The 15,091-nt window shown below is 46.1% G+C and overlaps 1 protein-coding gene across 1 annotated transcript in view; it reads left to right on the top strand.

Moving 5' to 3' along the window:
• LOC139413959 (peroxisome proliferator-activated receptor gamma) overlaps nt 1-15,091 on the top strand; it is a 105,007-nt gene that overhangs the window by 38,485 nt on the left and 51,431 nt on the right. The window contains exons 2-3 of the mRNA XM_071161853.1: nt 3,669-4,130; nt 4,274-4,443. Coding sequence (XP_071017954.1) covers nt 3,671-4,130; nt 4,274-4,443 — 630 coding nt within the window. The 5' untranslated portion in view covers nt 3,669-3,670. The remainder of the gene's footprint in view (nt 1-3,668; nt 4,131-4,273; nt 4,444-15,091) is intronic.

The raw sequence follows: 15,091 nt of genomic DNA, 5'->3' as shown, positions 1-15,091 counted from the left end.
CACCACTGTAGAACATCAAGTGAGGGTCCATTTTAGTTCATAAATGTTTTCAATTCTTTGTAATAGAAGACCTCATTGATGTTGAATCTCTTTTCATAGAAATTCCCTCCTGCAAATTTTTTGGAGGTTAAAAAGTGGTAATTGGATCCGTCTATCGGCCACCCTATCCTGACATTGTTAGTTTCTTTGATATCCTTGCATCAACCTTGGATTTGCCCCCGTCGGAGCTGGTATAGCACGATTCAATCTTTGTCCTGTATTGACCCTTTGCCTGTTTGATGGTTTGTCAGAGGGCATAGCGGGTTTTCTTATAAGCGTCCGGGTTAGAGTCCCGTTCCTTGATAGCTGCTACTCTGCCCTTTAGCTCAGTGCGGATGTTGCCTGTAATCCATGGCTTCCGTTTGGGGTACGTACACACGGTCACTGTGGGGACGAAGTCATCGATGCACTTATTGATGAAGCCAGTGACTGATGTGGTGTACCTCTCAATGCCATTGGAAGAATCCCGGAACATATTCCAGTCTGTGCTAGCAAAACAGTCCTGTAGCTTAGCATCTGCGTCCTCTGACCACTTCCTTATTGAGCGAGTCACTGGTACTACCTGCTCTAGTTTTTGCTTGTAAGCAGGAATCAGGAGGATAGTTTTTTGGTCAGATTTGCCAAATGGAGGGTGGGGGAGCTTTGTACACTTCTCTGTGTGTGGAGTAAAGGTGGTTAAGAGTTTTTTTCTCTCTAGTTGCACATTTAACATTTGTTTAATTTAACTAGGCAAGTCAGTTAAGAACAAATTTTTATTTACAATGACAGCCTAGGAACAGTGGGTTAACTGCCTTGTTCAGGGGCAGAATGACAGATTTTTACTTTGTCAGCTTGGGGATTTGATCTAGCAACCTTTTTGGTACCGGCCCAATGCTCTAAGCACTAGGCTACCTGCTGCCCCAAATGTGCTGGTAGAAATGAGGTAAAATGGATTTAAGTTTCCCTGCATTAAAGTCCCCAGCCACTCTGGATGAGCATTTTCCTGTTTGCTTATGGCCCTATACAGCTCGTTGAGTGCCGTCTTAGTGCCAGCATCTGTTTGTGGTGGGAAACAAACAGCTACGATAAAAACTCTTGGTATATAGTGCATCAGCTGTTATTTACAAATAGACACAGAACCCCACCCCTTGTCTTACCGGAGGCAGCTGTTCTATCTTGCCGATGGATGTTATCCATGTCGTTGTTCAGCCACAACTCGGTGAAACATAATATATTACAGTTTTTAATGTCCCTTTGGTAGGATATCCTTGATCGGAGCTCATCCATTTTGTTATCCAATGATTTCAAGTTGGCTAATAGGACTGATGGCAGAGGGATTTACTCACTCACCTACAAATTCTCAGAAGGCAGCCTGACCTCCGTCCCCTTTTCTTAATTTTTTTAAATCGCTGTTCTGTCAATAACTTATTTTCGGTCATAAGTGGCGGTTGCTACAACATTATGTAAAAAAGAAGTTAAAATATAAGTTACAACAACGTAATTGTTTTCTTCTAAATAGCACAGTTGGTTTGGAGAACGCAAAACGGCAGCCATCCCCTCCGGCGCCATTACAAAGAATCCATCTATATAACACAAGCCACTGTGATAACCTTCACCCTCCCCACCTCACATATAATTTACTATCAGATACAAAAGGTACCATACTCTGGAATTCTTATCTTCATGCTGTCAAAACCCCATCATCCCTCAATAACTTCAAGCGAAGACTTGGGGTCAGCCTGATGAACCAAACTACCCAATAATCCCCTCCATGTAGCATAACACTCACACGCACGTAATCAAACATGTATTTTCCTATTTACTGAGTATGTTATGTACAATTATAGTTAATATGCTTTGTTTAACTGATTGATCAAAGGTTTTAGTTTTTTTGTACTTATATTTGTGGTTTTCATATCAGCCCTTTTGGTCTTCCAACCTCACCTGCACACTGTTTTTATCTGTTTTTATCTGTACTGTTTTGTCTTTCACTTCTGTGGTGCGAATAAATAAAACCTTTCTTCATTTTTGTACTTATGTATTGTATATTGTGTTTTTGTGGTGTGGAATTTATCAGCCCTTGGGTTTCCAACCACACCTGCACATCATTGTTTTTTAAATAATTGTTTTACCTGTATTGTTTATCACTTGTCGTCTTTGGTGCAAATAAATCAAACTAAAACTACTCTTTTTGGTGTCCACACAAAACATAATATGGAACATTAATAGACAAGAACAGGTGTTGTTCCGTGATGTGCTGTTTTATCTGTTTTTTAAAACCAGACTTGCTGTTCATTTGAGCAAAATGGCTCTATTTAATACTATACACTTTTTTGAATTTCTTCTGGATTTGGGGACTGGGAAAAGACCCCTGGTGGCACATCTGGTGGGGTAGATGTGTGTGTCAGTTGACTATGCAAACAATTGGAATTTAACACATTTATGTTTCTTATAAAAATAAGAAGTTTAGCCAAGAGAGACTGGCATGCATAGCATTTATATAAGCCCTCTGATAAGGGTAAAGAGCAAGACGTGCCGCTATGTTCTGGGCCAGCTGCAGTTTTTCTAGGTCCTTCTTTGCAGCACCTGACCATACGACTTGGCAATAATCAAGATAAGATAAAACTAGAGCCTGCAGAACTTGCTTTTGTTGAGTGTCAAAAAAGCAGAACATCTCTTTCACGGACAGACCTTTCCCCATATTCACAACCATTGACGTTGGGGACAGGTCATGCATCATTTGAACAAAAATTATTAGCCAGCTAGCTCGCCTAGCCAAAAAGAGTTGACGTGCCAGTTTATCTGCTAGTCTGTGGGTCAAAATCACCACATATGCAATAAAACACAATTACATTTTTAAATAACTAAATATGTACACACAGTATTTCCAAGAGCTCTTTGCTTAGACTACTACTATGGCCTGGTACTGTTAGATTTCATCTTAACACTTTCCCATGTTATACATTATAAATTATTTATCTGCTTAGACTACTACTAGGGCTTGGTACTGTTAGACCCCATGTTATAAATTCTGTTTGTTTTGAGGAGTAGTATTTCCCCTGGTATCTGTTAATAGTGAAGGATAGCCTTGGTTATATAAAGTTGAGTGTAACATCACATGGGTTCAGAGCAGTGGGTTTCATCAGTCACTGATTGGAGGTCAACCAAGTTAGAGTTCAGTTCACTATCTCACAGGATATGTTCAGTTTGGAGATTGAACACAGTTCTGTAGACTTCACTAGGAGGGTCCCTACTATGAACACAGTTCTGTAGACTTCACTAGGAGGGTCCCTACTATGAACACAGTTCTGTAGACTAGTAGGAATAGGAGGGTCTCAAATGGTCTTGATGGTAAGCATGCATAATGTTTATTACAGAACAACAGACCTCACATATCTTTTTAATCTCAGTCTGAAATGGCCTCACATTGACAAGCCTGAGGGAAGCAGAAGGGAGGACTTGTATCAGCGGTATAGTTCAATATGTTTTCAATCTGTTTGAATTGACAAGCCTGAGGGAATCAGGCGGAAGGACTCTGTTTTGTATCAGTTAGTCTTTTACCGCATTGTCACACTCTCTCACACACACAGATCCTGACTCTCCCTCCTCCTTTCTTCCCCTCACTCCCTCTCTTCCCCTATCTCTAACAGACATGGTGGATACCCAGCTCCTCGCATGGCCAATGGGCATCAGTCTGACCCCTGTACACCTGGAGGAGCTTGATGACAGTTCTCACTCTCTGGATATGAAACCATTCACCACCCTGGACTACACTAGCCTGGACTACGAACACGGACCCACCATCTCCAGCTACAGACCCACCCAGGTCCACCACTACCAAGCAAGCCACAGTCCAAGACCCACCCAGGCCCTCCACTACCAAGACAACCACAGCCCCAGACCCACCCAGGCCCACCACTACCAAGCCAGCAACAGTCCCAGACCCACCCAGGCCCACCACTACCAAGCCAGCTACAGCCCCAGTCACCTCAGCCCTAGACCTGGCCAGGGTTACCAGCCCTGCCCCAGCCCTGGCTCCAGCCCTGCCCTGGGACACCACCTTGCATACATGGACCACATGTACAACCACAGCCAGGTTCAGGAGGGACACGGTGAGACCTGTGTGTGATCAAATATTTGCTAGCATTTGAAAATATAACTAACACAACAACATCTCTTCTATATCAATGTGCATGTTGTGTGACCCTGCTCTGTCTTTGTCATTGTATCAGTGTTTGTCTGTTCTGTCCCTCAGGTTGTATAAAACTGGAGCCAGAGTCTCCTCCCCAGCACTCAGACAGCAGTCCTCTCTACTCCAAGCTACAGGACGACACCACCGCTTCCCTACTCAACATAGAGTGTCGAGTCTGTGGAGACAAAGCTTCTGGCTTCCACTACGGAGTCCATGCCTGTGAAGGCTGCAAGGTACGACTACTCTGTGTGTTTGTGTCTCCTTATTTCTCCGTTGTTTACCTGTGTGCTATAACCTCACACCCTAAAGAGGCTTAAACTCACGCTGACAGACAGGGTCAAAAGTTGCCTGCCCTCAACCACGTTAAACATTTCTTGCACTTCATGTGGGTCTGTCTGTCACTTTAACCACAAGCCCATACATAGTTTCCTTCCCCGAGCAGCACAGCCTGCAGTGGCAGAACATCTTAGACAGACTGACACAACGTCTCTGAATAAAAATAATCATACGAAGGGCGACCAGAGGTGTGAGGCATATTTCCACCGTTCATTCTCTGAAACAGATCCTATCTTCCGATAAATATGTGCTTACTTTCAAGAAAACATAAAAGTGTGTATAGTCATTAATGTGTCAGTATACTTTGCCAGTCAGTGTGGTTAGCAGTGTGTATATCTACCGGAAGGCACAGTGTTAGCAGTGTGTGTATCTACTTCAAGGCAGAATGTTAGCAGTGAGTCAGTATTCATTGTTCTATTATCTTTTGGTACGTTAGTATGAGGATCAGGATAGAAGCCAAGAGCTGCTGGGGTCAGCCAACCAGGGTCAGATGTTTAAAACATTCTTTACTGAGGTGGAGCTTCAGAAAGAGGAAGCTGGGGAGAGACTATGTTGGGTCCTTGAAAATCACTATATAAATACTATGTATTATAATAATTTGTATTTGTATTGTTAATAGTATTATTGTTATTGTTATTATTGTTTGGGGCGGCAGGTAGCCTAGTGGTTAGAGCGTTGGGCCAGTAACCGAACGGTTGCTGGATTGAATCCCCGAGCTGACATAGTAAAAATCTGTTCCCCAGTAGGCCATCATTGTAAATAAGAATTTGTTCTTAACTGACTTGCCTCGTTAAATATGTATTTATTTAACCAGGTAGGCAAGTTGAGAACAAGTTCTCATTTACAATTGCGACCTGGCCAAGATAAAGCAAAGCAGTTCGACACATACAACGACACAGAGTTACACATGGAGTAAAACAAACATACAGTCAATAATACAATAGAAAAATAAGTCTATATATAGTCAGTGTATGGAGGAGGCAGAGCTAGCCAGCCAGACACTACAGAAGACGTGGGCTACTTGGCCTGGATAGTGGCAAGAAGCAACGGCCGTAGAGGGAGGTGTGCAGCAGACGCTGTAGCCTCCTTGTATGACAGGCAGACAGTGGGATTACTTTTTTCCCCAGAGGTGTAGGAATACACTTTTAAACAACATGTTTGTTTATAATTTCCTAAATTTGTTGGGCTATTTTAGTTAACTTGTCTAGTCAAATAGGCCTATGGTAGGCCAGCCGCTTCTCAGTCATAACCTAGAATTATATATATTTTTAAATGTAACCTTTATTTAACTAGGCAAGTCAGTTATGAACAAATTCTTATTTACAATGATGGCTTACGCCGGCCAAACCCAGACAACACTGGGCCAATTGTGCGCCACACTATGGGACTCCCAATCATGGACAGTTGTGATCCAGGCTGGATTCGAACCAGGGTGTCTGTAGTGATGCCTCTAGCACTGAGATGCAGTGCCTTAGATCGCTGCGCCATTCGTGAAAGGCAAATAATTGATAGACTAATAAATAAATCAGTACTCACAAGAATAAATGTCTTAAATGATAGAATGAATGCATCAATCATCTAAATTAGCTGACATCTGTACAGTTTTCTTGCTGCCTTGGCAGCAGCTAATGGGGATCCCTAATAAATACAAATACAGGATAGTTTACATAACACACTGAAATAGTAGCCATACACACAGTAATGGCAGTGTAGTACAACACATGGAATACTTGTGCAGTAGAGGCAACAGTGGTGTGGCTGTAGAGATGTGCGAAGAATATTCTTGAGACAGGACCATGGAGAGAATAGATACTATATTGTCTATTGGTTAGAACGAAAATGTGTCTTATACTTCTCCAAATACCCTGCAGTTCAACATCCCTGGCTGGAGAGCAAGTGGGGGGTTAAGGGCATTGCTCAAGGGTACAATCGCACAGTTTCGTCCAGGGCTTGAATAATTGTAGTCATGGCACCACACTCATTCATTAGTCCTGTAGTAGTCCTAGCTCTAGAGCAGTGTGTTCTGGTCCTGTAGTCATCCTAGCCCTAGAGTAGTGTTTGCTGGTCCTGTAGTAGTCCTAGCCCTAGAGCAGTGTTTCCTGGTCCTGTAGTAGTCCTAGCCCTAGAGCAGTGTATCCTGGTCATGGCACCACCTAGTCATGGCACCACACTCATTCATTAGTCCTGTAGTAGTCCTAGCTCTAGAGCAATGTTGCCTGATCCTGGTCCTGGAGAGGTCCTAGCTCCAGAGCAGTGTTTCCTGATCCTGGTCCTGTAGTAGTCCTAGCTCTAGAGCAGTGTTTCCTGGTCTTGTAGTAGTCCTAGCCCTAGAGCAGTGTTTCCTGGTGCTGTAGTTGTCCTAGCTCTAGAGTAGTGTTCCCTGGTCCTGTAATAGTCCTATCCCTAGAGCAGTATTTCCTGGTCCTGTAGTAGTCCTAGCCCTAGAACAGTGTTTCCTGGTCATGTAGTAGTCCTAGATCTAGAGCAGTGTTTCCTGGTCCTGTAGTAGTCCTAGCTCTAGAGCAGTGTTTCCTGATCCTGGTCATGTAGTAGTCCTAGCTCTAGAGCAGTGTCGCCTGATCCTGGTCCTGTAGTAGTCCTAGCTCCAGAGCAGTGTTTCCTGTTCCTGTAGTAGTCCTAGATCTAGAGCAGTGTTTCCTGGTCCTGTAGTAGTCCTAGCTCTAGAGCAGTGTGTCCTGATCCTGGTTATGTATTAGTACTAGCTCCAGAGCAGTGTTTCCTGGTCATGTAGTAGTCCTAGCTCTAGAGCAGTGTTTCCTGGTCCTGTTGTAGTCCTAGCTCTAGAGCAGTGTTTCCTGGTCCTGTAGTTGTCCTAGCTCTAGAGCAGTGTTTCCTGATCTTGTTATAGTCCTAGCCCTAGAGCAGTGTTTCCTGGTCTTGTAGTAGTCCTAGCTCTAGAGCAGTGTTTCCTGATCCTGTAGGAGTCCTAGCTCTAGAGCAGTGTTTCCTGGTCCTGTAGTTGTCCTAGATCTAGGGCAGTTTTTCCTGGTCCTGTAGTAGTCCTAGCTCTAGAGCAGTTTTTCCGGGTCCAGTAGTAGTCCAAGCCCTAGAGCAGTGTTTCCTGGTCCTGTAGTAGTCCTAGCTCTAGAGCAGTGTTTCCTGATCCTGGTCATGTAGTAGTCCTAGCTCTAGAGCAGTGTTGCCTGATCCTGGTCCTGTAGTAGTCCTAGCTCTAGAGCAGTTTTTTCAGGTTCTGTAGTAGTCCTAGATCTAGAGCAGTGTTTCCTGGTCCTGAAGTAGTCCTAGCTCTAGAGCAGTGTTTCCTGATCCTGGTCATGTAGTAGTCCTAGCTCTAGAGCAGTGTCGCCTGATCCTGGTCCTGTAGTAGTCCTAGCTCCAGAGCAATGTTTCCTGTTCCTGTAGTAGTCCTAGATCTAGAGCAGTGTTTCCTGGTCCTGTAGTAGTCCTAGCTCTAGAGCAGTGTTTCTTGATCCTGGAGTAGTCCTAGCTCTAGAGCAGTGTTTCCTGATCCTGGTTCTGTAGTAGTCCTAGCACTAGAGCAGTGTTTCCTGATCCTGGTCATGTTGTAGTCCTAGCTCTAGAGCAGTGTTTCCTGGTCCTGTAGTAGTCCTAGCTCTAGAGCAATGTTGCCTGATCCTGGTCCTGGAGTAGTCCTAGCTCCAGAGCAGTGTTTCCTGATCCTGGTCCTGTAGTAGTCCTAGCTCTAGAGCAGTGTTTCCTGTTCCTGGTCTTGTAGTAGTCCTATCCCTAGAGCAGTATTTCCTAATCCTGTAGTAGTCCTAGCTCTAGAGCAGTGTTTCCTGGTCGTGTAGTAGTCCTAGCTCTAGAGCAGTGTTTCCTGGTCCTGTAGTAGTCCTAGCTCAAGAGCAGTGTTTCCTGGTACTGTAGTAGTCCTAGCTCTAGAGCAGTGTTTCCTGATCCTGGTCCTGTAGTAGTCCTAGCTCTAGAGCAGTGTTTCTTGATCCTGGAGTAGTCCTAGCTCTAGAGCAGTGTTTCCTGATCTTGGTCCTGTAGTAGTCCTAGCCCTAGAGCAGTGTTTCCTGGTCCTGTAGTAGTCCTAGCTCTAGAGGAGTGTTTCCTGATCCTGGTCCTGTAGTAGTCCTAGCCCTAGAGCAGTGTTTCCTGATCCTGGTCATGTAGTAGTTCTAGCTCTAGAGCAATGTTGCCTGATCCTGGTCCTGGAGTAGTCCTAGCTCCAGAGCAGTGTTTCCTGATCCTGGTCCTGTAGTAGTCCTAGCTCTATAGCAGTGTTTCCTGGTCCTGGTCTTGTAGTAGTCCTAGCCCTAGAGCAGTGTTTCCTGGTCCTGGTCTTGTAGTAGTCCTAGCCCTAGAGCAGTGTTTCCTGGTCCTGGTCTTGTAGTAGTCCTAGATTTAGAGTAGTGTTCCCTGGTCCTGTAGTAGTCCTAGCCCTAGAGCAGTGTTTCCTGGTCCTGTAGTAGTCCTTGATCTAGAGCAGTGTTTCCTGGTCCTGTAGTAGTACTAGCTCTAGAGCAGTGTTTCCTGGTCATGTAGTAGTCCTAGCTCTAGAGCAGTGTTTCTTGATCCTGGAGTAGTCCTAGCTCTAGAGCAGTGTTTCCTGATCCTGGTCCTGTAGTAGTCCTAGCACTAGAGCAGTGTTTCCTGATCCTGGTCATGTTGTAGTCCTAGCTCTAGAGCAGTGTTTCCTGGTCCTGTAGTAGTCCTAGCTCTAGAGCAATGTTGCCTGATCCTGGTCCTGGAGAGGTCCTAGCTCCAGAGCAGTGTTTCCTGATCCTGGTCCTGTAGTAGTCCTAGCTCTAGAGCAGTGTTTCCTGGTCTTGTAGTAGTCCTAGCCCTAGAGCAGTGTTTCCTGGTGCTGTAGTTGTCCTAGCTCTAGAGTAGTGTTCCCTGGTCCTGTAGTAGTCCTATCCCTAGAGCAGTATTTCCTGGTCCTGTAGTAGTCCTAGCCCTAGAACAGTGTTTCCTGGTCATGTAGTAGTCCTAGATCTAGAGCAGTGTTTCCTGGTCCTGTAGTAGTCCTAGCTCTAGAGCAGTGTTTCCTGATCCTGGTCATGTAGTAGTCCTAGCTCTAGAGCAGTGTCGCCTGATCCTGGTCCTGTAGTAGTCCTAGCTCCAGAGCAGTGTTTCCTGTTCCTGTAGTAGTCCTAGATCTAGAGCAGTGTTTCCTGGTCCTGTAGTAGTCCTAGCTCTAGAGCACTGTGTCCTGATCCTGGTTATGTATTAGTACTAGCTCCAGAGCAGTGTTTCCTGGTCATGTAGTAGTCCTAGCTCTAGAGCAGTGTTTCCTGGTCCTGTAGTTGTCCTAGCTCTAGAGCAGTGTTTCCTGATCTTGTTATAGTCCTAGCCCTAGAGCAGTGTTTCCTGGTCTTGTAGTAGTCCTAGCTCTAGAGCAGTGTTTCCTGATCCTGTAGGAGTCCTAGCTCTAGAGCAGTGTTTCCTGGTCCTGTAGTTGTCCTAGATCTAGGGCAGTTTTTCCTGGTCCTGTAGTAGTCCTAGCTCTAGAGCAGTTTTTCCGGGTCCAGTAGTAGTCCAAGCCCTAGAGCAGTGTTTCCTGGTCCTGTAGTAGTCCTAGCTCTAGAGCAGTGTTTCCTGATCCTGGTCATGTAGTAGTCCTAGCTCTAGAGCAGTGTTGCCTGATCCTGGTCCTGTAGTAGTCCTAGCTCTAGAGCAGTTTTTTCAGGTTCTGTAGTAGTCCTAGATCTAGAGCAGTGTTTCCTGGTCCTGAAGTAGTCCTAGCTCTAGAGCAGTGTTTCCTGATCCTGGTCATGTAGTAGTCCTAGCTCTAGAGCAGTGTCGCCTGATCCTGGTCCTGTAGTAGTCCTAGCTCCAGAGCAATGTTTCCTGTTCCTGTAGTAGTCCTAGATCTAGAGCAGTGTTTCCTGGTCCTGTAGTAGTCCTAGCTCTAGAGCAGTGTGTCCTGATCCTGGTCATGTAATAGTACTAGCTCCAGAGCAGTGTTTCCTGGTCATGTAGTAGTCCTAGCTCTCGAGCAGTGTTTCCTGGTCCTGTAGTAGTCCTAGCTCTAGAGCAGTGTTTCCTGGTCCTGTAGTAGTCCTAGCTCTAGAGCAGTGTTTCTTGATCCTGGTCCTGTAGTAGTCCTAGCACTAGAGCAGTGTTTCCTGATCCTGGTCCTGCAATAGTCCTAGCCCTAGATCAGTGTTTCCTGATCCTGGTCATGTAGTAGTCCTAGCTCTAGAGCAGTGTTTCCTGGTCCTGTAGTAGTCCTAGCTCTAGAGCAATGTTGCCTGATCCTGGTCCTGTAGTAGTCCTAGCACCAGAGCAGTGTTTCCTGACCCTGGTCCTGTAGTATTCCTAGCCCTAGAGCAGTGTTTCCTGATCCTGGTCATGTAGTAGTCCTAGCTCTAGAGCAGTGTTTCCTGGTCCTGTAGTTGTCCTAGCTCTAGAACAGTGTGTCCTGGTCCTGGTCATGTAGTAGTACTAGCTCCAGTGAAGTGTTTCCTGGTCATGTAGTAGTCCTAGCTCTAGAGCAGTGTTTCCTGGTCCTGTAGTAGTCCTAGCTCTAGAGCAGTGTTTCCTGGTCCTGTAGTAGTCCTAGCTCTAGAGCAGTGTTTCTTGATCCTGTAGTAGTCCTAGCACTAGAGCAGTGTTTCCTGATGCTGGTCCTGTAGTAGTCCTAGCACTAGAGCAGTGTTTCCTGATCCTGGTCCTGTAGTAGTCCTAGCCCTAGAGCAGTGTTTCCTGATCCTGGTCATGTAGTAGTCCTAGCTCTAGAGCAGTGTTTCCTGGTCCTGGAGTAGTCCTAGCTCTAGAGCAATGTTGCCTGATCCTGGTCCTGTAGTAGTCCTAGCCCTAGAGCAGTGTTTCCTGATCCTGGTCATGTAGTAGTCCTAGCTCTAGAGCAGTGTTTCCTGGTCCTGGAGTAGTCCTAGCTCCAGAGCAGTGTTTCCTGTTCCTGTAGTAGTCCCAGATCTAGAGCAGTGTTTCCTAGTCCTGTAGTAGTCCTAGCTCTACAGCAGTGTGTCCTGATCCTGGTCCTGTAGTAGTACTAGCTCCAGAGCAGTGTTTCCTGGTCTTGTAGTAGTCCTAGCTCTAGAGCAGTGTTTCCTGGTCCTGTAGTAGTCCTAGCTCTAGAGCAGTGTTTCCTGGTCCTGTAGTAGTCGTAGCTCTAGAGCAGTGTTTCTTGATCCTGGAGTAGCCCTAGCTCTAGAGCAGTGTTTCCTGATCCTGGTCCTGTAGTAGTCCTAGCACTAGAGCAGTGTTTCCTGATTCTGGTCCTGGAGTAGTCCTAGCCCTAGAGCAGTGTTTCCTGATCCTGGTCATGTAGTAGTCCTAGCTCTAGAGCAGTGTTTCCTGGTCCTGTAGTAGTCCTAGCTCTAGAGCAATGTTGCCTGATCCTGGTCCTGTAGTAGTCCTAGCCCTAGAGCAGTGTTTCCTGATCCTGGTCATGTAGTAGTCCTAGCTCTAGAGCAGTGTTTCCTGGTCCTGGAGTAGTCCTAGCTCCAGAGCAGTGTTTCCTGTTCCTGTAGTAGTCCTAGATCTAGAGCAGTGTTTCCTGGTCCTGTAGTAGTCCTAGCTCTAGAGCAGTGTGTCCTGATCCTGGTCATGTAGTAGTCCTAGCTCTAGAGCAGTGTTTCCTGGTCCTGTAGTAGTCCTAGCTCTAGAGCAATGTTGCCCGATCCTGGTCCTGGAGTAGTCCTAGCTCCAGAGCAGTGTTTCCTGATCCTGGTCCTGTAGTAGTCCTAGCTCCAGAGCAGTGTTTCCTGATCCTGGTCCTGTAGTAGTCCTAGATCTAGAGCAGTGTTTCCTGGTCCTGTAGTAGTCCTATATCTAGAGCAGTTTTTCCTGGTCCTGTAGTAGTCCTAGCCCTAGAGCAGTGTTGCCTGATCCTGGTCCTGTAGTAGTCCTAGCTCTAGAGCAGTGTTTCCTTATCCTGGTCCTGTAGTAGTCCTAGCCCTAGAGCAGTGTTTCCTCGTCCTGTAGTAGTCCTAGATCTAGGGCAGTGTTTCCTGGTCCTGTAGTAGTCCTAGCTCTAGAGCAGTGTGTCCTGATCCTGGTCCTGTAGTAGTCCTAGCTCTAGAGCAGTTTTTCCAGGTCCAATAGTAGTCCTAGCCCTAGAGCAGTGTTTCCTGGTCCTGTAGTAGTCCTAGCTCTAGAGCAGTGTTTCCTGATCCTGGTCTTGTAGTAGTCCTAGCTCCAGAGCAGTGTTTCCTGTTCCTGTAGTAGTCCTAGATCTAGAGCAGTGTTTCCTGGTCCTGTAGTAGTCCTAGATCTAGGGCAGTGTTTCATGGTCATGTAGTAGTCCTAGCTCTAGAGCAGTGTTTCCTGATCCTGGTCCTGTAGTAGTCCTAGCACTAGAACAGTGTTTCCTGATCCTGGTCCTGGAGTAGTCCTAGCCCTAGAGCAGTGTTTCCTGATCCTGGTCATGTAGTAGTCCTAGCTCTAGAGCAGTGTTTCCTGGTCCTGTAGTAGTCCTAGCTCTAGAGCAATGTTGCCTGATCCTGGTCCTGTAGTAGTCCTAGCCCTAGAGCAGTGTTTCCTGATACTGGTCATGTAGTAGTCCTAGCTCTAGAGCAGTGTTTCCTGGTCCTGGAGTAGTCCTAGCTCCAGAGCAGTGTTTCCTGTTCCTGTAGTAGTCCTAGATCTAGAGCAGTGTTTCCTGGTCCTGTAGTAGTCCTAGCTCTAGAACAGTGTGTCCTGATCCTGGTCATGTAGTAGTCCTAGCTCTAGAGCAGTGTTTCCTGGTCCTGTAGTAGTCCTAGCTCTAGAGCAATGTTGCCCGATCCTGGTCCTGGAGTAGTCCTAGCTCCAGAGCAGTGTTTCCTGATCCTGGTCCTGGAGTAGTCCTAGCTCCAGAGCAGTGTTTCCTGATCCTGGTCCTGTAGTAGTCCTAGCTCCAGAGCAGTGTTTCCTGATCCTGGTCCTGTAGTAGTCCTAGATCTAGAGCAGTGTTTCCTGGTCCTGTAGTAGTCCTAGATATAGGGCAGTGTTTCCTGGTCCTGTAGTAGTCCTAGCTCTAGAGCAGTGTTACCTGATCCTGGTCCTGTAGTAATCCTAGCTCTAGAGCAGTTTTTCCTGGTCCTGTAGTAGTCCTAGCCCTAGAGCAGTGTTGCCTGATCCTGGTCCTGTAGTAGTCCTAGCTCTAGAGCAGTGTTTCCTTATCCTGGTCCTGTAGTAGTCCTAGCCCTAGAGCAGTGTTTCCTCGTCCTGTAGTAGTCCTAGATCTAGGGCAGTGTTTCCTGATCCTGGTCCTGTAGTAGTCCTAGCTCTAGAGCAGTGTTTCCCTGATCCTGGTCTTGTAGTAGTCCTAGCTCCAGAGCAGTGTTTCCTGTTCCTGTAGTAGTCCTAGATCTAGAGCAGTGTTTTCAGGTCCTGTATTAGTCCTAGCTCTAGAGCAGTTTTTCCTGGTCCTGTAGTAGTCCTAGCTCTAGAGCAGTGTTTCCCTGATCCTGGTCTTGTAGTAGTCCTAGCTCCAGAGCAGTGTTTCCTGTTCCTGTAGTAGTCCTAGATCTAGAGCAGTGTTTTCAGGTCCTGTATTAGTCCTAGCTCTAGAGCAGTTTTTCCTGGTCCTGTAGTAGTCCTATTCCTAGAGCAGTGTTTCCTGGTCCTGTACTAGTCCTAGCCCTAGGGCAGTGTTGCTTGATCCTGGTCCTATAGTATTCCTAGCTCCAGAGCAGTGTTTCCTGGTCCTGTAGTAGTCCTAGCTCTAGAGCAGTGTTTCCTGGTCTTGGTCCTGTAGTAGTTCTAGCTCTAGAGCAGTGTTTCCTGGACCTGTAGTTTTCCTAGCTCTAGAGCTGTGTTTCCTGGTCCTGTAGTAGTCCTAGCTCTAGAGCTGTGTTTCCTGTTCCTGTAGTAGTCCTAGCCCTAGAACAGTGTTTCCTGGTCCTGTAGTAGTCCTAGACCTAGAGCAGTGTTTCCTGGTCCTGTAGTAGTCCTAGCTCTAGACCAATGTTTCCTGATCCTGGTTTTTCATTTTCGCCGTAGCACTACACAGCTGAGTAAAATTAAAATAAAAATGCTTGTTACATTGGCAGTTTGATTCAGCTGAATAGTGTCAATTCATACAAGTACTTGGGAGTATAACTCGATGTTAAGCTGTCCTTCTCTCAGCACATTTCAAAGCTGTAGGCTAAGGTTAAATCCAGACTTGGTTTCCTCTATCGTAATCTCTCCTCTTTCACCCCAGCTGCCAAACTAACCCTGATTCAGATAACCATTCTACCCATGTTAGATTATGAAACGTAATTTAGTGATCGGCAGGTAAGGGTGCTCTCGAGCGGCTAGATGTTCTTTACCATTCGGCCATCAGATTTGCCACCAATTCTTCTTATAGGACACATCACTGCATTCTATACTCCTCTGTAAACTGGTCATTTCTGTATACCTGTCGCAAGACCCACTGGTTGACGCTTATTTATAAAACCCTTAGGCCTCACTCCCCCCTATCTGAGATATCTACTGCAGCCCTTATCCTCCACGTACAACACCCGTTCTGCCAGTCACACTCTGTTAAAGGTCCCCAAAGCACACACATCCCTGGGTCGCTCATTTTTTTCAGTTCGCTGCGGCAAACACTCAAAATGGACAGTTTTATCCACAACTCTTCATTCAAAGACACTATCATGG

This window comes from Oncorhynchus clarkii, chromosome 7 (assembly GCF_045791955.1).
Source record: "Oncorhynchus clarkii lewisi isolate Uvic-CL-2024 chromosome 7, UVic_Ocla_1.0, whole genome shotgun sequence".
NCBI lineage: Eukaryota > Metazoa > Chordata > Actinopteri > Salmoniformes > Salmonidae > Oncorhynchus > Oncorhynchus clarkii.
Note: the sequence above shows the minus strand (reverse complement) of the source record. Positions and strands in the feature narration are given on the sequence as shown.